General features: G+C 39.7%; 1 protein-coding gene across 1 annotated transcript in view; it reads right to left on the minus strand.

Moving 5' to 3' along the window:
• The window catches only part of DOK6 (docking protein 6), a 412,757-nt gene that overhangs the window by 86,818 nt on the left and 299,730 nt on the right, over window positions 1-26,209 (minus strand). Inside the window, exon 6 of the mRNA XM_019986984.2 lies at window positions 12,033-12,171. Within this exon, the coding sequence (XP_019842543.2) occupies window positions 12,033-12,171 (139 nt within the window). The remainder of the gene's footprint in view (window positions 1-12,032; window positions 12,172-26,209) is intronic.

Here is a 26,209-nt window from a genome sequence, read left to right on the forward strand (position 1 = left end):
GAGAAGCCAAAATGTCTGGGTTGCAGAAGGGCAGGGGAGGACTGAAGACCAGTGCATATTATTGGAAAGCCTGCATTCAGAAACGGGGCTTCTAGGTTCCAATCTTATGCCTGGGCTGGCTGGCGACTGCTCTGACTGATAAGGTCTGGTCCTGTGACACTGTCTGTTTCCAGCATGCCCTTTAAGACCCTGAAGGCAGCCTCTTCTTGCCTCCTTTGTTCTGAGTCACCAGGTGAGCATCACTGCTCTGAGGCTGCCATGGGCTGAGGAAGCCCCGGCTCACTGTGTCCCAGGCCATGTAAATCGAGGTTTGATTCCCAGAAATCCAACCATTTTCCTGGACTGGAAAATCCAAGTCCAGGAGAATTCAGGGATTTGCTTGAGGTAAAATCCTGCATGCAGAACCCACAACAGAAAACAGTTCTCCAGACTTCTGAGTCCACTGCTCTTTATCCTATTTACATGCTGATCTCTCCTGGGAAGGCGAGCTTCCTCCTGCACGAATGACAACATGTGACAACACAGCCTTGTGCTTTGAGAGGATCTTTGCTGCCAAGAAGCAGCAGGAAGGGCCTGACCACTGATGTGATTTTTGTGAACGTAGAGGCTCCCAGCACCTCTTCCCATTTTACTAACAATATTATCCAGCTTACGCCACTGCCTCCTGCAATTTCCCTTCACTGTTCTGGGACCCTTCTGGCCCTTGTGATAAAACTTAATGTTTATTTGTGTTCACCTACATAAAATTTATGTGTATTTTTTTAAAAAACTGTTAAAAATCAATTTTCCTTTTGTGCTGACTCTCTCTAATTATTGCCTTGAACTTAAAAAATCATATTAGGACTCGAGACACAAATCTATGTGATTGGGAGAGAAGAAAGTCACCATTTATAGACGAGCAGTTAGGAGTCATTCTCTATGTGCCTTGACCTATGCAAATTGGTTTCACAGGTTATCTCCACATAAATTATCAACAAATGTGCCATCTGACTTTTATAGATAAGGGAAATGGGGCTCTGGAAGGTCATGGGACTTGTTCACGGTGCCAGCCAGTGGGCGATGCCCCTGGGGCTTGGAGCCCATGACGTCCTGCCCTCTTTACCACAGTTCATTGTAAAATTATTGATTGGAAACTTCCTATTCAAAAAGCAGGTAAGATGAGAATTACACCAGTTGGGTCAATTCCACTGGACTGAGGTAGGAATGTTAGTACCTCTCTCCTATGTTCAAAAATAGAAGACCATGATTTGTGCAGCAGAGTCACAGAGCTAAGTCTACTGGCTTTGTGGTCCACAACTTGTTATCAAAGATCAACACCACAGTTGCCTAGCCATTTGATTTCAGGCAAGGTATGTAAACTTTTTTTTTCCCCCAAGATTCAATTTTTCTTTATCTCTAAATTAAAGATAAGACACATTAATATAATGTGCCTTCAGTGTTGTGAATATCTTATAAGATGATGCTTTTAGTATGAAAAGCACACTCATGTCCAAAGTGCTCAGAAAAGACGACCGATCTAAGAGCTCAATAGAAGTAAAAAAACTCATTCTACCCTCTCCTTCCCCTGCTCTATTTGTAAGTCCATAGACATGCAGCTTATCAGAAACACATAACCCAATCAAAAAATGGGTGTAAGACCTAAACAGACATTTCTCCAACAAAGACATACAGATGGCCAACATACATAAAAAAAGATGCTCAACATCGCTCATTATTCGAGAACTGCAAATCAAAACTACAGTGAGGTATCACCTCACACCCATGAAAATGGTCATCATCAAAAAATGACAAACAATACATGCTGGGAAGGGTGTGGAGATAAAGGGAAAACCATCTTGCACAGTTGGTAGGAATGGAAATTGATACAGCCACTCTGGAGGATCCTTAAAATACTAGGAATAAAGCTACCATATGACCCAGTAATCCCACTACTGGGCATGTACCCCGAGAAAACCAGTCTTCAAAAAGACACAGCTTCTCTGTATGATGAAGAGAGTTAAAACATGCCTCACATGGGCAGATATGCAGACCAGGGCCTGGTTTGTCTGAGACAAGGGGAATGGGTGCGGAAACCCTGTAGATGAGATGCACAGAAGATATCCAGGTGGTGGGGCAGAGTGTTCATGTGACATGGGACATGCAGGTCAGCATAAGAAAAAAACACGCTGCTTCATAAGGAAAAGCTCAACACCAGGGCACTCCCTCAAGAACAGTTAGTTTTATTTGTTCTTGGAAAAGAGCTCATGAAACTCGAAAGCTGCACAGAAATCGAAGCCCAGGAGACCATACGCCAGCCAAGCTTGGAACTGTTAGGATTCGTTCAGACAGTCCTCTGAAGTTGGAAAGTTTATGGATGATTGGTTTCTCACAGACTTGACTTAATTCTCAATAGGGGACACTCTTAATCTTCCATTTTATTCAACATAAATGGGGAAAAAATAGAATATACCTTGCTGAGTATAAATGCTCACAAATAAAATGTAGTTTCTATGGTCATGTATTGGAAGTTGTTAGGTGACGTTTAAAATTGGACTTTGTGAGATAGTATTTTCATTAACTTGAAACAAAATAGATGTCATCAGTACATATTTTAAACTGCATATTGACCAAAATACTTTCACAGAATGTGAAAAAAAGCTGGACTTTGGAGTAACATCAGAAATTATTACAAACATCTACATAAATACTTTGAATGCCACTCTAACCTGTACTCATTAAAGTTCTTTTTTTTTTTTAATGTTTATCAGCTTGCATCTTCTGCCTCCTTTTTTTTTTTTTTTATGGCATTTTGTTGTTGTGTTTTATTTTATCTGTTTATCTTTAGGCCATGCCATGCAGCACATGAGATCTTAGTTCCCCAACAGGGATGGGATCCGTGCTCCTGCAGTGGGAGCGCCCAGTCTTAATCTCAGGCCCACCAGGGAAGTCTCAGTAATGATTTTAAGAATATATATTCTTTATCTATCTATCATCTGCAAGCAGATACATTTACAGAGCTACCCTTTGAATCTAAGGAATATGATGAATAAATTAAATTAAAACATTAATTAAACATTAAATTTCATAGGTGTTTTAAATAAAAGTTTTGCTGTCATTTGATTTTGACGTATATAGAGGCTGTAATATGTGTATGTAATTAATTTCCAGTGTATGCATACAGTGAATTCTGGGATGAACTTTAGTGGTGGTTATAAAATTTTACCCATTTAAAATGAAAGGTTTTCCTTTTGCCATGTTATGAATTACCTCATAATTATTGAGCTTTCACTAAAGACCAGGTGGTAGTCTAACCCTCTGAAGTGGATATTATTGCTCCTCCTTCCTTCTTTTAAGAAGAGGTAGCCAAGGCACAGGAGAGCCTAGAGGAGCTACTACACGTTCAAGGTCAGGACGGGCAGCGATGAGGAGACACCCCTCATCCAAGGTAAGAGAAACCCAAGTAAGACGGTAGGTGTTGAAAGAGGGAATCAGAGGGCAGACACACTGAAACCATAATCACAGAAAACTAGTCAATCTAATCACACTAGGACCACAGCCTTGTCTAACTCAATGAAACTAAGCCATGCCCTGTGGGGCCACCCAAGACGGGTGAGTCATGGTGGAGAGGTCTGACAGAATGTGGTCCACTGGGGAAGGGAATGGCAAACTACTTCAGTATTCTTGCCTTGAGAACCCCATGAACAGTATGAAAAGGCAAATGATACGATACTGAAAGAGGAACTCCCCAGGTCAGCAGGTGCCCAATATGCTACTGGAGATCAGTGGAGAAATAACTCCAGAAAGAATGAAGGGATGGAGCCAAAGCAAAAACAATACCCAGTTGTGAATGTGACTGGTAATGGAAGCAAGGTCTGATGCTGTAAAGAGCAATATTGCATAGGAACCCGGAGTGTTAGGTCCATGAATCAAGGTAAATTGGAAGTGGTCAAACAGGAGATGGCAAGAGTAAACATCAACATTCTAGGAATCAGCGAACTAAAATGGATGGGAATGGGTGAATTTAACTCAGATGACCATTATATCTACTACTGCAGGCAGAAATCCCTTAGAAGAAATGGACTAGCCATCATGGTCAACAAAAGAGTCCGAAATGCAGTGAGTGAGTGAGTGAGTGAAGTCGCTCAGTCGTGTCCGACTCTTTGTGACCCCGTGGACTGCAGCCCCCCAGGCTCCTCCATCCATGGAATTCTCCAGGCAAGAATACTGGAGTGGGCTGCCATTTCCTTCTCCAGAGGATCTTACTAACCCAGGGATCGAACCCAAGTCTCCTGCATTACAGGCAGATGCTTTAACCTCAGAGCCATCAGAGTGGGTACTTTGAATATATTCAATTAAATTATATTATTTGAATATATATTGAATATATTCAATCAAGAATATATTCAGTGAAGAATAGCAAGAAGAGATAAGAAAGGCTTCCTCAGCAATCAATGCAAAGAAATAGAGGAAAACAACAGAATGGGAAAGACTAGAGATCTCTTCAAGAAAATTAGAGATACCAAGGGAACATTTCATGCAAAGATGGGCTCTATAAGGGACAGAAATGGAATGGACCTAACAGAAGCAGAAGATATTAAGAAGAGGTGGCAAGAATACACAGAAGAACTGTACAAAAAAGATCTTCACGACCAAGATAATCACGATGGTATGATCACTCACCTAGAGCCAGACATCCTGGAATGTGAAGTCAAGTGGGCCTTAGAAAGCATCACTATGAACAAAGCTAGTGGAGGTGATGGAATTCCAGTGGAGCTCTTTCAAATCCTGAAAGATGATGCTGTGAAAGTGCTGCACTCAATATGCCAGCAAATTTGGAAAACTCAGCAGTGGCCACAGGACTGGAAAAGGTCAGTTTTCATTCCAATCCCAAAGAAAGGCAATGCCAAAGAATGCTCAAACTACCGTACAATTGCACTCATCTCACACGCTAGTAAAGTAATGCTCAAAATTCTCCAAGCCAGGCTTCAGCAATACGTGAACCGTGAACTTCCAGATGTTTAAGCTGGATTTAGAAAAGAAAGAGGAACCAGACATCAAATTGCCAACATCCACTGTATTATCGAAAAAGCAAGAGAGTTCCAGAAAAACATCTATTTCTGCTTTATTGACTATGCCAAAGTCTTTGACTGTGTGGATCATAATAAACTGTGGAAAATTCTGAAAGAGATGGGAATACCAGACCACCTGACTTGCCTCCCGAGAAACCTGTATGCAGGTCAGGAAGCAACAGTTAGAACTGGGCATGGAACAACAGACTGGTTCAAAATAGGAAAAGGAGTACGTCAAGGCTGTATATTGTCACCCTGCTTATTTAACTTATATGCAGAGTACATCATGAGAAATGCTGGGCTGGAAGAAGCCCAAGCTGGAATCAAGATTGCCGGGAGAAATATCAATAACCTCAGATATGCAGATGACACCATCCTTATGGCAGAAAGTGAAGAGGAACTAAAAAGCCTCTTGATGGAAGTGAAAGAAGAGAGTGAAAAAGTTGGCTTAAAGCTCAACATTCAGAAAACAAAGATCATGGCATCTGGTCCCATCACTTCATGGCAAATAGATGGGGAAACAGTGGAAACAGTGTCAGGCTTTATCTTTTTGGGCTCCAAAATCACTGCAGATGGTGATTGCAGCCATGAAATTAAAAGACGCTTACTCCTTGGAAGGAAAGTTGTGACCAACCTAGATAGCATATTGAAAAACAGAGACATTACTTTGTCAACAAAGGTCTGTCTAGTCAAGGCTATGGTTTTTCCAGTGGTCATGTATGGATGCGAGAGCTGGACTGTGAAGAAAGCTGAGTGCCGAAGAATTGATGCTTTTGAACTGTGGTGTTGGCGAAGACTCTTGAGAGTCCCTTGGACTGCAAGGAGATCCAACCAGTCCATTCTAAAGGAGATCAGCCCTGGGTGTTGTTTGGAAGGAATGATGCTAAAGCTGAAACTCCAGTACTTTGGCCACCTCATGTGAAGAGTTGACTCATTGGAAAAGACTCTGATGCTGGGAGGGATTGGGGGCAGGAGGAGAAGGGGATGACAGAGGATGAGATGGCTGTATGGCATCACTGACTCGATGGACGTGAGTTTGAGTGAACTCTGGGAGTTGGTGATGGACAGGGAGGCCTGGCATGCTGCGATTCATGGGGTTGCAAAGAGTCAGACATGACTGAGTGACTGAAATGAACTGAACTGAAATGAAACTGAGCCAAGGCACAGAGAAGGTAAGTGACTTGCAGGAGGTCACACAGCTCTGCTGGTCTTTCCCTAGAGTCTCCCTGGTTACCAACCATGCTGTGCAGCTTCCACATAGTGTGTGTGCATCCAGGGATTGACAACTACGCTCACATTCTTTAAATGTAGCCTTAAAGATCTTCTCATGAAATTCTTACATCAATTTCTTAGATTTTAGTTTGTCCCTACTGGCCTACTCCCCCATACCCATTTTATAGCATTGTCTCAAAGAGGACTTCGTCTGATTCTTTGGGTTGTATGCATATATGTCATATATGTCTGTATGCTGAGTCATTTTGACTGACTTTTGAAATCTGTTTTTTTTTTTTTTTTCCTCTTTTAAGGAAATTACTCTTGTAATTCAGCTTTCCTGGTGGCTCACTGGTAAAGAATCTGCCTGTCAATCAGGAGACTTGGGTTCGATCCCTGGGTTGCAAAGATCTGGAGAAGGAAATGGCAACCCACTCCAGTATTCTTGCTTGGAGAATCCCGTGGACAAGAGGAGCCTGGTGGGCTACAGTCCCCAGGCTCGAAAAGAGTTGGACATGACTCAGTGATGAAACAACAACACCACTCCTTAATTGCCAAGAGCAGATTGTATGCCTCTGAATAAGTAAGAGTACTATCGTTTAAAGAAATGAAAAAAGAACGATATTTGTAGATTTCTCTGCTGCTGCTGCTGCTAAGTCGCTTCAGTTGTGTCCCACTCTAGCGACCCCATGGACTGCAGCCTACCAGGCTCCTCTGTGCACGGGATTTTCTAGGCAAAAGTACTGGAGTGGGATGCCATTGTCTTCTCCAAGATTTCTCTACTATTGTTCTATTCTAGCAATATAAATAAAAGAAACAAAATTGTGTCTTTTAAACACAGTTGAACTTTTTAATGTTAGACATTAATTTTCCTTATACCTTATCAATTGTAATCAAGTTGATTATATGTTATATACATATATATGATATATAATATATTTTTTGAAGTGACATCTAGAGTCATAGCAACTTCTAAAGAAAACAAAAACACACAATCTAAATAAAATTTTGACCATCACACTATGTCTCAGCATGATGTATTAGAAAAATTACATACTGCCTTCCTGTCATTTCCATCTCATTTGTGTATTTATTGCAGATATAAATTAGTATTTTCTTTGTTTTTGTTTAGAAACTAATTTTCCTTTAGTGTTTTGAAACATCAGGAACGCAGGCCCATGTTAGTTATCAACTATAATAATTTGTCCTAACTGAGCTTGTGTTAGTTTAATCAGTGTCAGCCAATCAGTAAAAGCAAATTTCACAAAAATGCAAACAGCCTTTCCCAGCAGGGAACTGGTCATTGTCAGTAATAATGAAGGCTCTTTTCTGCTGGTTAATAATTGATAATACTGAGCAAGAGAGTCAAGAATAGAACTTTGAAGAAAGAATTCATAAGCAGATATTCCTATATTTTGGTAGTAACATACCATTTGCCATCATAAATCACACATTATAGAATTTCATAGCCTACTATGACTAAACCTAGAAAAGAGATTGCAAAAAATGTTAACATTTTCCTGTCTATAGCTCATAAGATTATTTTGCTTCCAAATTCTTCACCTTTTCAGTATGGGAGAACTAGTTTTTTTTTTTTTTCTCCATAGCTGATAGAGATTCACATAAAATGTGGGTATGAAGAATGCTGTCACTCAAAAGAAAGCCAAACTGCCCAGGACAGGTCCCATTCTGGAAGCTTTCCTATTTCTTCAAAATTTATAAATGGGCACATGGTACTCCTCGCCTTGTTAGACAGGGACTCGAAAGGAACTGAAAGATGTAATTTAGTGACAGTTGGGAATAACAGCTTAGAGTCTTCAGAATACTTACGACAAGTATTATGGTATTTTATACACTCCAGGATGCCATCATTAGAAAGACACATGATTTTATGGAGCACTAGGGAAGAACAGAGCTGCTAATTAAACCGTTAACTCTCATCTGACTTGAGAGACACTAAACTGTGGAAAAGATACCCAGCTTGGAATTCATGCCATGGAATAGCATTTCCTTGGTCATAGAGCTATTTAGATAAGAACTATTTCATAGGCTGGTAGCAGTCAATACTTGGGTAAGATCTGTGATCATGTATAAATCTGGAAGGGCAAATACACTAACTTTGAATCGGAGTCTAAGTCAGTTGTACGTGAAACCAGCTTCGTTCTCCCCTCTCCCTTTGCCCTCCTCTGAGGCAGGCGGCATTAGACCTAGTACCTGCCAATGGGGTGGCTGGAGAGGCAGACAGTGCTGCCTTCTCACCAGAAATTTCTTTTCATCTTACATTATAAAATGGAAATAAGATGATTTGTTTTTAAATGCTTACTGTTCAAAAGGCTTACTGTTTGGGGAACGGTAAAAGTTTCCAGTTTGTTAAATGTGTGACTTTAACTCTCTTTTATTTCTAGTAACAAATCAAGTAAAATGACAGATCTTAGAGAAAGAAAACTATTTGTTTTCTAGGAAGGACATTCTACTTGAGGCTTTTGTTGTTTTTCTCCATCCACTGGAGCTTCGGAAGACCACAGAAGTGACAGTTTTGGACAGCAGCCCCTTTAAGCCTGCCCGTGGTGTGTTTTAGGCATTACCTGTGGTTTGCTATCTTGCTCGTATTTCAACAGCACCGATGCTGTTTGTCCTTAAATTGTGCACAGAGCTTTTCAGGTGACGAGGAAGCAAGAATGACTGAGAACAGGAGCATTCCAGACACTATGTTTTTAAAGGACAAACTGTAACTTTTGTTATAGGGGGTTCTTTGCTTTTAAATCACTTACATTGTTATGAAGTTAGAAATGACTGAGGATAATCCCCCCTTCCTTCTCTTAGTTTTGATAAAGTATAAGGGAAAACCTGTATTTTAAAAATTCCATTTATGTCTTCTCATCACGTCCCTGTGGACATTTCATAGCACTTGTAAAGCTTAAGAACATACAAAGCAAATTAAAACAAGAAGTTTCTTTTACATTATTTGTGTTTGTGTGCGTAGTATTGTATGTGTATGTGTGTAACAGATCCATTGAAATCCAAAAGTAAATTATTTCAGGGCCTTTAAGGTCTTGTCGATGATGAAATCAGCCCACACTCACCCTCCACGGGCAGGGCCACGCAAGCACCTTTGAGATGTGTGTTCTGATGAATGGTTGTTATCACCGAAACAATGAAAACTTTCCGAAAATGTTGCACATGCAAAGTAGAGCACCTTTGTTTTTGACAACAGACTTAGAAGAACTTGGAGTGTTTTATCTAAGATTATGACCTCCATAAAACAGAAACAAATTCGAGAGGTGCCATTGGTTTAAATACGTAGCTTTAATAATTTTCCCTGCATTCTCAAATAATTTGAAAGTTGGTAGTCACACTTTTTCACCCGATTTAAGCCACTGCATGATCAAAGATGCCCTGAGCCTGCTATTTTAATATCTGTCCCCTTCCCCTTCCATCTTCGAGCACCCAGATCTACGGTGTACCCCGATCCTGGTTTCCACTGCCTGAGATCTCAGTCAGTGGACCTTCCATCTGTACCATCCCTGTCAGAGCAATAGCCTCCCTCCTCTCCCCTTGCTTGTCAGTGTTACAGGATAAGACAAAGTACAACCGCATCAAAGGCAAAGGTGAATTACATTTGGTGTTGCAAATCTTTTGGCACAAGGTACAGGTGTGCTTGAAAGGGATGAACATATACTGAGCTGCTGCTGCTGCTGCTGAGTCGCAGCAGTCGTGTCCGACTCTGTGCGACCCCATAGACGGCAGCCCACCAGGCTCTGCCATCCCTGGGATTCTCCAGGCAAGAACACTGGAGTGGGTTGCCATTTCCTTCTCCAATGCATGAAAGTGAAAAGTGAAAGTGACGTCTCTCAGTCGAGTCTGACTCTTAGCGACCCCATGGACTGCAGCCTACCAGGCTCCTCCATCCATGGGATTTTCCAGGCAAGAATATTGGAGTGGGGTGCCATTGCCTTCTCCTGGGAACAAAAATATCGTGTCTTCACCACCACTGCAGATCTTGAAATTACTCAACATCACCATCATAATAATGAACCTTTCACAGTACCTCCTGTGTGCCAGGTCTGTTCTCAGCACTTTGTATGTATTAATGCACAGATACCTCATTACAACCAAATCAGTAGAACAATTCTATACTCATTCTACAGACAGAGGAAAATGAGACATTTAGAGGTTAAATGAGCTGCTCAAGATTACACAGCCCATGAGTAGGAGAACCAGAATGGGAAGCCAGTACACTGAGTGCTGTCCTTACTGCAGACAATTATGGTTGCCTGGAAGAGTGCTTGGACTCTCCTTTGTGAAAATACTGTCTAAGAGCCTCTACTTAGGAGCATTTTGCCTGCTCAGAACAACCAGAAGTAAAGAAGAACTACACCTGTTGATGAATAGCAAATGACCTCACAGTTGTTAATTTTAGCTGAAAATGATCACTAGCAGATGATAAATATGGGCTGAAAATGATTATGCAAGCTACTCAAATAATTTGAAATTTGGCAGTTACATTTTTTTCTCAAAATTTAAGCCATTAGAAAAATGTCATATTAATTAGATAATTATTAAAATAATTTAAATTTAACTTAAATCTTTCTAGAGACTAAATCCTACCAACCTCCTGGTGGTGCTTCATCAATTAATCCCATAGTCTCATATTAATAATCCTCTTTATGTTCTTGCTACTCTTTTACCTCCCACTGAAGGCCAAGTGGAAGCGTGACTTGCACTTGCCACCCTTAGATATTAGGAAGGCTCTTTAAACCATATCTTGGATAGAGAGACAAAAATGTATATGTAGTATTGACAAAATTTGAAATGTATTATGAATAATGTAAAATCATTTCTTAAGCCACTTTGTTTTCTTACATTTAAAAGATAATTTTACATTTCAAGTTATTATGTATTTGAAATTTTTTAAAGTCCAAATAAAATAATACTAGATAGAAAGCCCCATAGTCTTTTAATGGAATAGAATTATGAGTATTTTTCTGGGTAGTTACCCACCTATTTCTCAAAACTCCACTTTTGTCTTTTCATAGATGGGTTCTAATGCATCCCTATCAATTCTGCAGTAAGACAATATTGATCTCTTTTGATGATCAATGACCAATAATAATTCTTTTGTTTGCTTTTCAAAGAAGTTAGTAGTAAAGCTTATATTGTTTTTCAGATACTTGTAAATTTTGCTATTTCAGATTCTTTATGAAATTATTTCTAAGCTTCACCTCAAAAGTACAGCATAGTTCCAGGACAGGATAACAGATACCTGGTAAACAGTATAAGTGCCTTCTGCAAACATTTTAGTATTGGCTCTGAAACATGGACAGAAAGAGCTAGAAGTTTCAGAGAATCTAAAATAAATACAAAGAGAGAAAGAAAAATTGAATGCTTTCTGGTAGAAACCTATTTTCCTTGTTATTGTGGGTCCACATTCGCATCTCTGATTGTCTGGCTATGTGTGGAGATATGCAGACGGCACCACTCCCTGTTTGACTCTTTGAGCACTCCATCCCTCTTTGGGTAACCATGGCAACAGGTCATAGGTACATACACAAAGTGCATGGCTCCCTGCAGCGGCCACAAACAGCTTCTTTTGTCATAAGCTGAATCGAATATTTGAGAGATGAGGTTCGGTAATTGGGACAAGCTCTCAGCGCCACGGGTGGGAGTGAACACTGAGGCGCTGTCCTGAATGGACCCACATATACACGATGCGCATTGGAGCTCAGTGACATTCATTTCCAAGCTGTTAGGTTACCAAGGAAGGGGCCTTACCCGGGCCTTCTGCTCCATTTCTAGCATTAATCTCTCATGCTGCTCAGCTATGGCCAGTGTCGCAGAATGGACCTTCTGATAGATCATTTCTCCTTCCCTTGTTTGAAAAGTGAACAGGCCTTCTCCTGTGTCACACATTCTGTGAGGACAGAGACAGGGAAACAGATGGGTCTTCATGTGCTCAAGTGCGCAACAGTTCTCCTCGCCCTGTAACCCCCTCCGCCTTGACCCACACAGACATGAGTGAAGCAGATTCATCCTGGACCAAACCAACCAACCAACCAGCCGGCTAACCAACTGATGCATCTATAAATGGTGCACGAGGATGAAGCTAAGGGTGAATATCCATGCACATTTGGAATTTTAAAGATGAAGTGTTCACAGCAGTGTAAAAGCAATTTCAGTTATGACAGTGCATGTCTTACCAATATTTAAAGAATAAAAACAAACTGTTAAGAACCTTCACATTTATATCATAGCACTATCTCCTATGACTTGATAGCTCTTGAAATGTTAAGAACAAAAATCTGCAATTTTATACTCATTGCAGCAGGAACCAAGAAGCAGACTTTAAGGACTTGCATACATAGGTTGAAGCTTTTATTCAAACTGAAGAATCCTTACGTAAATCTCAGTATACACTAAGAGACAACATGGAAGAGAGGAGATTCAACATGGATGTAGGAACATTTGTTTGAACCTTGGCTCAGCCACTTACCAGCAGTGTGACCTTGAGAAAGATAACCCTCCTTTCAAAATCTCCAGCAGGAAAAAATTATAATACACATGTCATAAGATCATTATGACAGTTAAGAGATGATACAATATTTTTAGTGTCATTTAGCATGTATTAAGTGCTCAAAAATGTTGGTTATTATTATTTTCATCATAGAGAAAATATGAAACTAATCTCAATATCCACCATAGAGAATCTGTTGATTTAAATATAATATTTTTATCTGATGGACTATTACAAAGCTATTATCATGTCATTTATGAGAGCACATAACATTGAAACTCTTTTTCTCCTTTCAGCCATGCCGCATGGCTTGTGAGATCTCAGTTCCCTAACCAGAGATTCAACCTGGACCACAGCAGTGAAAGCACAGGATCCTAACCACCTGGCCACCAGGGAACTGCCTAAAATTCTTACAATGTAAATTCAAGAGGAAAAAAAAATCAGAATACAAATTCCTTTTCAATTATTTAACTATGAGTACTTTTTAAAATGGGGTTTCCTAGGTGGTGCTAGTGGTAAAGAACCCACTTGCCAATGCAGGAGACTTAAGAGACACGAGTTGGATCCCTGGGTCAGGAAGATCCCCTGGAGGAGGAAATGGCAACCCACTCCAGTATTCTTGGCTGGGAAATCACATGGAGAGAGGAGCCTGGCAGGCTACAGTCCCTGGCGTTGCAAAGAGTAGGACATGACTGAAACAGCTTAGCACTCATGCACCTTTAAAACAATTTTTTCTTGGAATAAAACCACTGACAGTTTCTCAGCAGCAAGATTATGGATATATTTTACTAACCAAGACTAATTCGACTTTATTTTTTTGGGCTCCAAAATCACTGCAGATGGTGACTGCAGCCATGAAATTAAAAGACGCTTACCCCTTGGAAGGAAAGTTATGACCAACCTAGATAGCATATTCAAAAGCAGAGACATTACTTTGCCAACAAAGTTTCGTCTAGTCAAGGCTATGGTTTTTCCTGTGGTCATGTATGGATGTGAGAGTTGGACTGTGAAGAAGGCTGAGCGCCGAAGAATTGATGCTTTTGAACTGTGGTGTTGGAGAAGACCCTTGAGAATCCCTTGGACTGCAAGGAGATCCAACCAGTCTATCCTAAAGGAGATCAGTCCTGGGTGTTCTTTGGAAGGACTGATGTTGAAACTCCAATACTTTGGCCACCTGATGCGAAGAGCTGACTCATTGGAAAAGACCCTGATGCTGGGAAGGATTGGGGGCAGGAGGAAAAGGGGATGACAGAGGATGAGATGGCTGGATGGCATCACTGACTCGATGGACATGGGTTTGGGTAAACTCCGGGAGTTGGTGATGGACAGGAGGCCTGGTGTGCTGAGGTTCATGGGGTCTCAAAGAGTCAGACACGACTGAGAAACTGAATTGAACTGAATTCTAAAATAAAAAAATTAATTAATATTTTAAACCAGCTTTTAAAAATAGTTGGAGGCCTTCAGGAAGAGGCACTGAGTATCATTATGATGTTCCCATTCAGACTGGATATTAACAGGACTGCCGTGTTGTTGTTTTCAGGCTGTAACACCAAAAGATTTGCATGACATACTCATGAGGCCAACTCCCATCTTCCAGCACCAAAGAGATTTTAGATTCTTCTCTGTGATTCTCTGAGGAGTTTCGGTAGAAAATAAATGTCTCAAGAGGCTTTAGAAATTACAGAGGCTGCGACTGCCAGCCCTTAGGGCCCCATAGAGCCAGCACTTAGCTTCTGTCAAAGAGATCTTAATAAAATTCACACAGCGTGAAATGGAAAGTCTGAGGGAAAAATGAAGAGTTTTCACAAAGTGAAACAAATGAGCTTTCTTTGTTGATTCCGAGGAGTAAAGAACTCCAACAGGAAGAGCAGGCAAAGCATTGATAAGTGGTGAGCCCATCTCGTTTGAGGTTGAGTTTCGTTCATTGTCACTGGAAAAACACTGCTTATTAGCCTTTGGAAATCGGATAATGAAGATACAAATTATTATTTTATACCCAGTCACTGAGATGCACAGGTCTAACTCTTTGCCACTTCCTGGGACTTAACTATGCCTAGTGGGGATGTCTGAAGGCATACAGAAGGGATTGTGTTTTTTTGCCCCCAAACTCTGAAATAAAAATTTCATCCATTGGTCAAGAAACCAGGAATTTGAACACACTGGCTTAAAAAAAACAGAGAACTTTTGGGTAGAAGATGCTGTTTTCTCAACATAGATACCCAAAGCCAAGCTGAAATTACACTTCTTCAGTACAATTGGCTTAGATTTATGACTTTTGTCAGCAGTGTTGGAATAAACAGTTTACGTTTTTCCTAGTTACTATTTAAAACATTTACTCTTGGGAGTGGTAAGGAACAGATAAGATCTTTTTCTTATATGTCTAAACAGTTTTGTGGTAGCAAGCTAGTGCTAGAGAGGACAAGATGAGACATGAAATCATTGTGATGACCGATGCCTTGCTCCTCAACGTGGATCAGCATCACTGGGAGCTGTTCAGAGTGCTGAAGTGGAACGTTCATTTTGACATTTTTATTTTGTTTTGCCTTTTTTTTTTTAATTGAAATATAATTGCTATGACAAAGGATGCAAGAAGATACAATGGAGAAAAGAGAGCCTCTTCAATAAGAGGTGCTGGGAAATCTGGACAGCTGCATGTAAAAGACTGAAATTAGAACAGTATCTAACACTATACACAAAAATAAACTCAAATGGGATTAAAGATGTAAATGTAAGACTGGACACTATAAAACTCTTAGAGGAAAACACAAGAAAAACACTCTTTAACATAAGCCACAGAAAGATCTTTTATGATCCACTTCCTAGAGTAATGAAAACAAAACAAAAATAAACAAATAGGAACTAATTAAACTTAAAAGCTTTTTGTACAGCAAAGGAAATCATAAACAAGATGACAGCCCTCAGAATGGGAGAAAACATCTGCAAATGAAGCAGTGGGCAAAAGATTAATCTCTAAAATATACAAGCAGCTCATGAAGCTTGATAAGAACAAGCCAATCAGAACCTGCATTGTGACAATATGCTTTGCACACACATTATAGTTTGAAAAGCATATAGAACTCTTTCCATAGGTCACCATGTCATCCAAGGGAGTGGGGGATGATACTTGGGACACATAAGAGGAAAAATTAGGAGTGATATTTGTGCAGTTTAAGACTGTGACCCATGGACCTGAAAGAAAGGAAGAAGTATGACAAAATAAACAAAAAGCATAACAGAACACTTTCCTTAACTTGGGAAGAATTAAGATAGAGGAGTAGCCCACATAGTCAACAAAAGAGTCTGAAATGCAGTACTTGGGTGCAATCTCAAAAATGACTGAATGATTTCTGTTCATTTCCAAGGGAAACCATTCAATATCACAGTAATCCAAGTTTATGCCCCAACTAGTAATGCTGAAGAAGCTGAAGTTGAACAGTTCTATGAAGACCTATAGGATCTTCTAGAACTAACACCCGAAAAAGATGTCTTTTTCATTATATGGGACTGAAATGCAAAAGCAGGAAGTCAAGAGATACCTGCAGTAACAGGCAAATTTTACCTTGGAGTACAGAATGAAGCAGGGGGAAAGGCTAACAGAGTTTTGCCAAGAGAATGCACTGGTCATAGCAAACACACTCTTCCAGGAATAAAAGATAAGACTGTACACATGGACATCACCAGATGGTCAATGCTGGAATCAGACTGATTATATTTTTTGCAGACAAAGATGGAGAAGCTCTATACAGTCAGCAAAAACAAGTCCGGGAACTGACTGTGACTCAGATCATGAACTCCCTATTGCAAAATTCAGACTTCAATTGAAGAAAGTAGAGAAAACCATTAGACCATTCAGGTATGACCTAAATCAAATTCCTTACAATTATACAGTGGAAGTGACAAATAGATTCAAGGGATTAGACCTGATAGAGTGCCTGAAGAACTATGGACAGAGGTTCATGACACTGTACAGGAGGCAGTGATTAAGACCATCCCCAAGAAAAAGAAATGCAAAAAGACAAATGTTTGTCTGAGGAGGCCTTACAAATAGCTGAGAAAAGAAGAGAAGTGAAAGGCAAAGGAGAAAAGGAAAGATATATCCATTTGAATGCAGAGTTCCAAAGAATAGCAAGGAGGGATAAGAAAGCCTTCTTCAGTGATTAATGCAAAGAAATAAAGGAAAACAATAGAATGGGAAAGACTAGAGATCTCATCAAGAAAATTAGTGATACCAAGGGAACATTTCATGCAAAGATGCACACAATAAGGGAAAGAAATGGTATGGACCTAACAGAAGCAGAAGATATTAAGAAGAGGTGGCAAGAATACACAGAAAAACTAGACAAAAAAGATTGTCATGATCCAGATAACCAGGATGGTGTTATCATTCAACTAGAGCCAGACATCCTGGAATACAAAGTCAAGTGGGCCTTAGAAAGCATCACTATGAACAAAGCTAGTGGAGGTGATGGAATTCCAGCTGAGCTATTCCAAATCCTGAAAGATGATGCTGTGAAAGTGCTGCACTCAATATGCCAGCAAATTTGGAAAACTCAGCAGTGGCCACAGGACTGGAAAAGGTCAGTTTTCATTCTAATCCCAAAGAAGGGCAATGCCAAAGAATGTTCCAACTACCACACAATTGCAGTCATCTCACATGCTAGCAAAGTAATGCTCAGAATTCTCCAAGCCAGGTTTCAACAGTACATGAACTATGAACTTCCAGATGTTCAAGCTGGATTTAGAAAAGGCAGAGGAATGAGAGATCAACTGCAAACATCTGTTGAATCATCAAAAGAGCAAGAGAGTTCCAGAAAACATCTACTTCTTTATTGACTACACCAATGCCTTTGACTGTGTGGATCAGAATGAACTGTGGAAAATTCTTCAAGAGATGGGAATACCAGACCACCTGACCTGCCTCCTGAGAAATCTGTATGCAGATAAGGAAACAACAGTTAGAACTGGAGATGGAACAACAGACTGGTTTCAAATTGGGAAAGGAGTATGTCAAGGCTGTATATTGTTACCCTGCTTATTTAACTTATATGCAGAGTACATCATGAGAAATGCCAGGCTGGATGTAGCACAAGCTGGAATCAAGATTGCTGGGAGAAATATCAATAACCTCAGATATGCAGATGACATGACCCTTACAGCAGAAAGCGAAGGAGAACTAAAGAGCCTCTTGATGAAAGTGAAAGGAGTGAAAAAGTTGGCTTAAAACTCAATATTCAGAAAACTACAATCATGGCATCCAGTCCCATCACTTCAAAGCAAATAGATGGGGAAACAATGGAAACAGTGAGAGACTTTATTTTTTGGGGCTCCAAAATCACTGCAAATGGACTATAGCCATGAAACTAAAAGACACTTGCTCCTTGGAAGAAAAATTATGCCAACTTAGCATATTAAAAAGCAGAGACATTACTTTGCCCACAAAGGTCCATCTAGTCAGAGCTATGGTTTTTCCAGTAGTCATGTCTGGATGTGAGAGTTGGACTATAAAGAAAGCTGAGCACCGAAGAACTGATGCTTTTGAACTGTGGTGTTGGAGAAAACTCTTGAGAGTCCCCTGGACTGCAAGGAGATCCAACTAGTCCATCCTAAAGGAAATCAGTCCTGAATATTCATTGGAAGGACTGATGCTGAAGCTGCAACTCCAATACTTTGGCCACTTGATGCGAAGAACTGACTCACTGGAAAAGACCCTGGTGCTGGGAAAGACTGAAGGCGGGAGGAGAAGGGGACGACAGAGGATGAGATGGTTGGATGGCATCACCAACTTGATGGACATGAGTTTGAGCAAGTTCTGGGAGTTGGTGATGAACAGGGAAGCCTGGCATGCTGCAGTCCATGCAGTCGCAGAGAGTCAGACAAGACTGAGCAACTGAACTCAACTGAATTGAAAATAGAGGTGCTAGTTACATCTGAATATCCTAGTTCCCACCAGTAACACGCACATTCCTCAACTGCACTGATGTGAAGAATAAGTGACAATAGGGACTATGCGTGTGTGTCCCGACTGCGAACTTGAATTCTTTTGAAATGTATAAACAATGATGAATGTTCTCTCTCTTTATACTTAACAAGGTAGTTGCACCAAATTAATACTTCGTATCTAAAATAAAAGGTTAAAGAGTAGAATCTCTAAGATCACTTTCAGCTTTAAAACAGTCTGGGGCCACATAAAAATTCTCAGAAATAAATAGCAATGGGCTTAGTTGCTCAGCCACGTCTGACTCTGCCTGCCAGGCTCCTCTGTCCATGGGATTCTCCAGGCAAGAATACTGGAGTGGGTTGCCATGTTCTCCTCCAGGGGATCTTCCTGACCCAGAGATTGAACCTGCATCTCTTACATCTCCTGCATTTCAGGCAGGTTCTTTACTTACCACTAGCACTATGTGGGGAGCCTAAAGATATAGATGAACTGACAGCTCTGGGATTCAAATCGATGACCCCGAAGAGACTGGAGCCTTAATCCAGCACCTTAGACTGCTTGGCCATGCTACCCTGCTTGTGGTAGATTGTTAATATATTCTGATGTAACAAGAATAAAAACAATCTTAGTCTTTTCGTTAAATGGCTCTTTTCCAAATTCCATTCCTCTAGGGATTTAAGAGGGCATGCTCCCTTTAGCTCACCTCACCACTCTAGTCCAGAACCCCTTGACATGGCAGTGCTGTCAGTCTTGTCTCCACTGTGTTCTCCTGTGGCACTATTTACAGCAGCCCTAATGTGTGAGCAGCCTAAAGGTGCTGACCGATGGATAGGGAAGTTGTGGTACAGATGTACACTGGAATATTCCTCAGCCATAAAGGGAATGAAATTGGGTCATTTGTAGAGACATGGGTGGGCCTAGAGTCTGCCATACAGAGTTAAGTAAGTCAGAAAAACAAATATCATGTATTAACAAATACATGTGGAATCTAGAAAAGTAATACAGGTGAATCTATTCGCAGGGTAAGACTAAAGACACAGACACAGAGAACACGTGGACGTGTGGACATGGTGCGGGAAAGGAGAGGGCGGGATGAATGGGGAGAGCAGCTCCGACAAATGCCCACTACCAGGTGTGAAGCAGGTAACTAGTGGGAAGCTGCTCTCTGGTACAGGGGGCTCAGCTTGGTGCTCCGTGGTCACCCAGAAGGTGGGATGGGAGTGAGAGGGAAGGAGATTCAGGAGGGAGAGTATATATGTATACAGTGACTAAGCCACTTCCTTGTACAGCAAAAACTAACACAACATTGTAAAGCAATTACATGCCAACAAGAAAGAGAGAGAGAACCAGAGTTCACTGTGAAGGTCTGTAGTCACAGGAAACTGAACTCCAGGGAGACATCCTGCTATGGATGGGTTCAAAGTTCCCTTCAAGGGGAGAAACAACCCTAAAAGACGGTGCCATGGAGGCAATCTCACTTGAGAAAAAGCCCCTGTCATGTAATCACTACACCACTGCCCTCCTTTTCTTGTCCTTGGGTCTCAAAATCAGCTCTTTATTATTTTTTTTCCACTTTTCCCCCTCTTTTTAGTTTATTTTTTTTATTGAAGGATAATTGCTTTACAGAATTTTGCAAACCTCAGCATGAATCAGCCATAGGTATACATATATCCCCTCCCTTTTGAACCTCCCTCCCATCTCCCTCCCCACCCCACCCCTCTAGGTTGATACAGAGCCCCTCCTTGAGTTTCATGAGCCATAGAGCAAATCCCATCGGCTCTCTATTTTACTTATGGTAATGTGGTTTCCATGCTACTCTTTCCATACATCTCACCCTCTCCTCCTCTCTCCCCATTTCCATAAGTCTGTTCTCTATGTCTGTTTCTCCATTGCTGCCCTGTAAATAAATTCTTCAGTACCATTTTTCTAGATTCTGTATATATACATTAGAATATGATATTTATCTTTCTCTTTCTGACTCACATCACTCTGTATAATAGGTTCTAGGTTCATCCACCTCATCCGAACTGACTCAAATGCACTCCTTTTTATGCCTGAGTAATATTCCATTGTGTATATGCACCACAACTTTATCCATTCTTCTGTCGATGGACATCTAGGTTGCTTCCATGTTCTAGCTATTGTAAATAGTGCTGCAATGAACAATGGGATACATGTGTCTTTTTCAATTTTGGTTCCCTCAGGGTATATGCCGAGGAGTGGAATTCCTGAGTCATATGGTGGTTTTTCTCCATACAGTCTTCCATAGTGGCTGTACCAGTTTACATTCCCACCAACAGTGCAAAAGCGTTCCCCTTTCTCCACACCGTCTCCAGCACTTATTGTTTGTAGACTTTTTTTTTATCATGGCCATTGTGACTGGTGTGAGGTGGTATCTCATTGTAGCTTTCATTTGCATTTCTTTAATAATGAGCGATGTTGAGCATCTTTTCATGTGTTTGTTAGCCATCTGTATGTCTTCTTTGGAGAAATGTGTTTAGGTCTTTCTCCCACATTTTGATTGGGTTGTTTGTTTTTCTGGCATTGAGTTGTATGAGCTGCTTGTATATTTTGGGAATAATCCTTTGTTAGTTGTTTCATTTGCTATTATTTTTTCCCATTCTGATGGTTGTCTTTTCAGCTTGCTTATAGTTTCCTTTGCTGTGCAAAAGCCTTTAAGTTTAATCAGGTCTCACTTGTTTACTTTTGTTTTTATTTCCATTACTCTAGGAGGTGGGTCATAGAGGATCTTGCTTTGACTTATGTCACCGAGTGTTCTGCCTATGTTTTCCCCTAAAAGTTTTATAGTTTCTGGTCTTATATTTAGGTCTTTAATCCATTTTGAGTTTATCTTTGTGTGTGGTGTTAGGAAGTGTTCTAATTTCATTCTTTTACATGTAGCTGTCCAGTTTTCCCAGCACCACTTATTGAAGAAGCTGTCTTTGCCCCATTGTATATTCTTGAATCCTTTGTAAAAAACAAGGTACTCCTAGGTGCATGGGTTTATTTCTGGGCTTTCTAACTTGTTCCATTGGTCTATATTTCTGTTTTTGTGCCAGTACCATACTGTCTTGATGACTGTAGCTTTGTAGTATAATCTGAAGTCAGGCAGGTTGATTCCTCCAGATCCATTCTTCTTTTTCAAGACTGCTTTGGCTTTTTGGGGTCTTTTGTGTTTCCATACGAATTGTGAAATTTTTTGTTCTAGTTCTGTGAAAAATTCCATTGGTAATTTGATAGGGATCAAATTGAATCTGTAGATTGCATTTGGTAGTACAGTCACTTTCACAATATTGATTCTTCCTATCCAGGAACACGGAACATCTCTCCATCTGTTTATGTCATCTTTGATTTCTTTCATCAGTATTATAATTTTCTGTGTACAGTTCTTTTGTCTCCTTAGGTAAGTTTATTCCTAGATATTTGATTCTTTTTGTGCGATGGTGAATCGGGTTGATTCCTTAATTTCTCTTTCTGATTTTTCATTGTTAGTATGTAGAAATGCAACTGATTTTGTGTATTAATTTTCTATCCTGCGACTTTGCTAAATTCACTGATTAGCTCCAGTAATTTTCTGATACTATCTGTATGGTTTTCTATGTACAGTATCACATCACCTGCAGTGAGAGCTTTACTTCTTTTCTGATCTAGATTCCTTTTATTTCATTTTCTTCTTCATAGCTAGGACTTCCAGAACTATGTTGAATAATAGTGGTGAAAGTGGACACCCTTGTCTTGTTCCTGATCTTAGGGGGAATGCTTTCAGCTTTTCACAACTGAGAATAATGTTTGCTATAGCGTTAGTTCCTCAGTCGTGTCTGACTCTTTGTGACCCCATGGACTGTGAGTCACCAGGCTCCTCTGTCCATGGGATTCTCCAGGCAAGAATCATGGAGTGGATTGCCATTCTCTTCTCCAAATGTTTGCTGTAGGTTTATCATATATGGCCTTTACTATGTTGAGGTCGGTTCCTTCTATGCCTATTTTTGAAGAGTTTTAATCATAAATGGGTGCTGAATTTTATCAAAGGCTTTTTCTGCATCTATTGAGATGATCATATGGTTTTTATCTTTCAACTTGTTAATATGGTGTACCACATTGATTTGTATGTTGAAGAATCCATGCATTCCTGGAATAAACCCAGCTTGATCATGGTGTATGAGCTTTTTGAAGTGCTGCTGAATTCTGTTTGCTAAAATTTTGTTGAGGATTTTTGCATCTATGTTCATCAGTGATATTGGCCTGTAGTTTTCTTTTCTTCTCTTGTTTTTTTTTTTTTTGCATTGTTTTTGTGTGGTTTTGGTATTAGGGTGATGGTGGCCTTGTAGAATGAGTTTGGAAGTGTTCCTTCCTCTGAAATTTTTTGAAAGAGTTTTAGAAGGATAGCTATTAGCTCCTCACTAAATGTTTGATAGAATTCTCCTCTGAAGCCATCTGGTCCTGGGCTTTTGTTTTTTGGGAGATTTTTGATCACAGCTTCAATTACAGTGCTTGTCATTGGGTTGTTCATAGTTTCTATTTCTTCCTGGTTCAGTCTTGAAAGATTGAACTTTTCTAAGAATCTGTCCATTTCTTCCAGGTTATCCATTTTATTGCCATATAGTCTCTTACAATCCTTTGTGTTTCTGCATTGTCTGTTGTAACTTCTCCTTTTTCATTTCTAATTTTGTTGATTTGACTCTTCTCTCTCTCTCTTTTTTTTTTTTTTTTTTTTGATGAGTCTGGCTAAAGGTTTGTCAATTTTGTTTATTTTCTCAAAGAACCAGCTTTTAGTTTTATTAATTTTTACTAGTGTTTTTTCATTTCTTTTTTATTTATTTCTGCTTGGATCTTTACGATTTATTTCCTTCTAATTTTTTTTGTGTGTGTTTCCTTTTCCAATTGTTTTACATGTAAAGTTAGGTTGTCTATTTGATGTTTTTCTTTTTTCTTTAGGTAGGATTTGTATTGCTATAAACTTACTGTTAGACCTGCTTTTGCTGCATCCCATAGGTTTTGAGTTGTCGTGTTTTGTCATTTGTTTCTAGAAATTTTTTGATTTCCCTTTTGATTTCTTCAGTAACCTGTTGGTTATTTAGAAATGTGTTGTTTAATCTCCATGTGTTTGTATTTCTCACGGTTTTTTTTCATGTAATTGATATCTAGTCTCATAGTGTTGTGGTCAGAGAAGATGCTTGAGATGATTTCCATTTTCTTAAATTTACCGAGGTTTGATTTGTGACCCAAGATGTAATCTATCCTGGAGAATGTTCCATGTGCACTTGAGAAGAAGGTGTATTCTTCTGCATTTGGATGGAATGTCCTGAGGATATCAATGAGATTCATCTCATCTAATGTATCATTTAAGACTTGTACTTAATTATTAATTTTCTGTCTTATTGGTGTGAGTGGGGTGTTAAAGTCTCCTTCTATTATTGTGTTACTGTCTGTTTCTCCTTTTAAGTCTGGTAGTGTTTGACTTATGTATTGAGGTGCTCCTATGTTGGGTGCATAGATATTTACAATTGTTATGTCTTCCTCTTGGATCAATCCCTTGATCATTATGTAGTGTTCTTCCTTATCTCCTGTAATCTTCTTTATTTAAGGTCTATTTTGTCTGACATGAGGATTGCTACTCCAGCTCTTTTGCTTCCCATCTGCATGGAATATATTTTTCCATCCTCTCGCTTTCAGTCTCTGTGTGTCATGAGGTCTGAAAGTGGGTTTCTTGTAGACACCATATCTGTGGGTCTTGTTTTTGTAACCATTCAGCCAGTCTGTGTCTTTTGGTTGGAGCATTTAATCCATTTATATTTAAAGTAATTATTGATATATATGTTCCTATTGCCATTTTCTTAATTGTTTGGTGTTGATTTTGTAGATCTTTTTTCTTCTCTTGTATTTCTTGACTACATAAGTCTCTTTTACATTTGCTGTAAAGCTGGTTTGGTGGTACTGAATTCTCTTAACTTTTGCTTGTCTGAGAAGCTTTTTATTTCTCCATCAATTTTGAATGAGATCCTTGCCAGGTACTGTAATCTTGGTTGTAGATTTTCCCCTTTCAGTTACTTTAAATATCCTGCCATTCCCTTCTGGCCTGCAGAGTTTCTGCTGAAAGATCAGCTGTTAAATGTCTGGGGTTTCCCTTGTACGTTATTTGTTGCTTTTTCCTTGCTGCTTCTAATATTCTTTCTTTGTGTTTAGTCTTTGTTAGTTTGATTAGTATGTGCCTTGGTGTGTTTCTCCTTGCGTTTATCCTGTATGGGACTCTTTGTGCCTCTTGGACTTGATTGATTATTTCCTTTTCCATGTTGGGGAAATTTTCAAGTAAAATTTCTTCAAAAATTTTCTCATACCCTTTCCTTTTCTCTTCTTCTTCTGGGACCCATATAATTTGAATGTTGGTGCATTTGATATGGAGACTGAAGTGACTTAGCAGCAGCAGCAGCAGCAGCAGCAGCAGAGGTCTCTGAGACTGTCCTCAGCTCTTTTCATTCTTTTTACATTATTCTGCTCTTCAGAAGTTATTTCCACCATTTTATCTTCCAGCTCACTGATTTGTTCTTTTGCTTTTGATTTCTTCTGGAGTATTTTTAATTTCTGTCATTGTGTTGTTTGTCTCTGAGTATTTATTCTTTAATTATTCTAGGTCTTTGTTGATTGTTGCACTTTCTCCATTCTGTTTTCAAGATTTTTGATCATCTTTGCTATCATTATTCTGAATTCTTTTTTGGGTAGTTTGCCTATTTCCTCTTCATTTATTTGGACTTCGGTGTTTCTAGTTTGTTCCTTCATTTGTATAGTATTTCTCTGCCTTTTAATTATTGTTTTTTTAAACTTATTGTGCTTGAGGTCTCCTTTCCCTTAAAGGTTGAATTCTTTCTTCCTCTTGGTTTCTGCCCTTCTAAAAGGCCCAGTGGTTTCTGTAAGCTTTGTATAGGATGAGATTTGTGCTAAGTTTTTGTTTGTTTGTTTTTCCTCTTATGGGCAAGGCTGAGTGAGGTGGTAATCCTTCTGCTGATGATTGGGTTTGTATTTTTGTTTTGTTTGTTGTTTAGATGAGGCCTCCTGCACAGGGTGCTACTGGTGATTGGGTGATGCTGGGTCTTGTGTTCAAGTGGTTTCCTTTGTGTGAGTTCTCACTATCTGATGATCCCTAGGGTTAGTTCTCTGATAGTCTAGGGTCTTGGAGTTAGTGCTCTTTCTCCAAAGGCTCAGGGCTTGATGTCTGGTCAGGAACAAAAATTCCACAAGTGGTTTGTTATGGCATTAACTGAGAGTAAGACAAATATCCAAAAATTAGAAACCAATGATGAATCCTTGACAAATGGCAGTTACAAAATCAGGCAAATAATATTTAAAATAATGGAATATACACATATACACATACACTCTTGAGCAAAGTCAAAACAGTCCAGCAAACAGAGGAAATAAAAAATTATATTTACCAGTTAAGAATAAAACTAACTAAAGCACAAACTGGAAAACAAAACTAAAGCAAGGTGCCAAGTGGGGAATAAA

This window comes from Bos indicus, chromosome 24, assembly GCF_029378745.1.
Source record: "Bos indicus isolate NIAB-ARS_2022 breed Sahiwal x Tharparkar chromosome 24, NIAB-ARS_B.indTharparkar_mat_pri_1.0, whole genome shotgun sequence".
In the NCBI taxonomy this organism is placed as follows: domain Eukaryota; kingdom Metazoa; phylum Chordata; class Mammalia; order Artiodactyla; family Bovidae; genus Bos; species Bos indicus.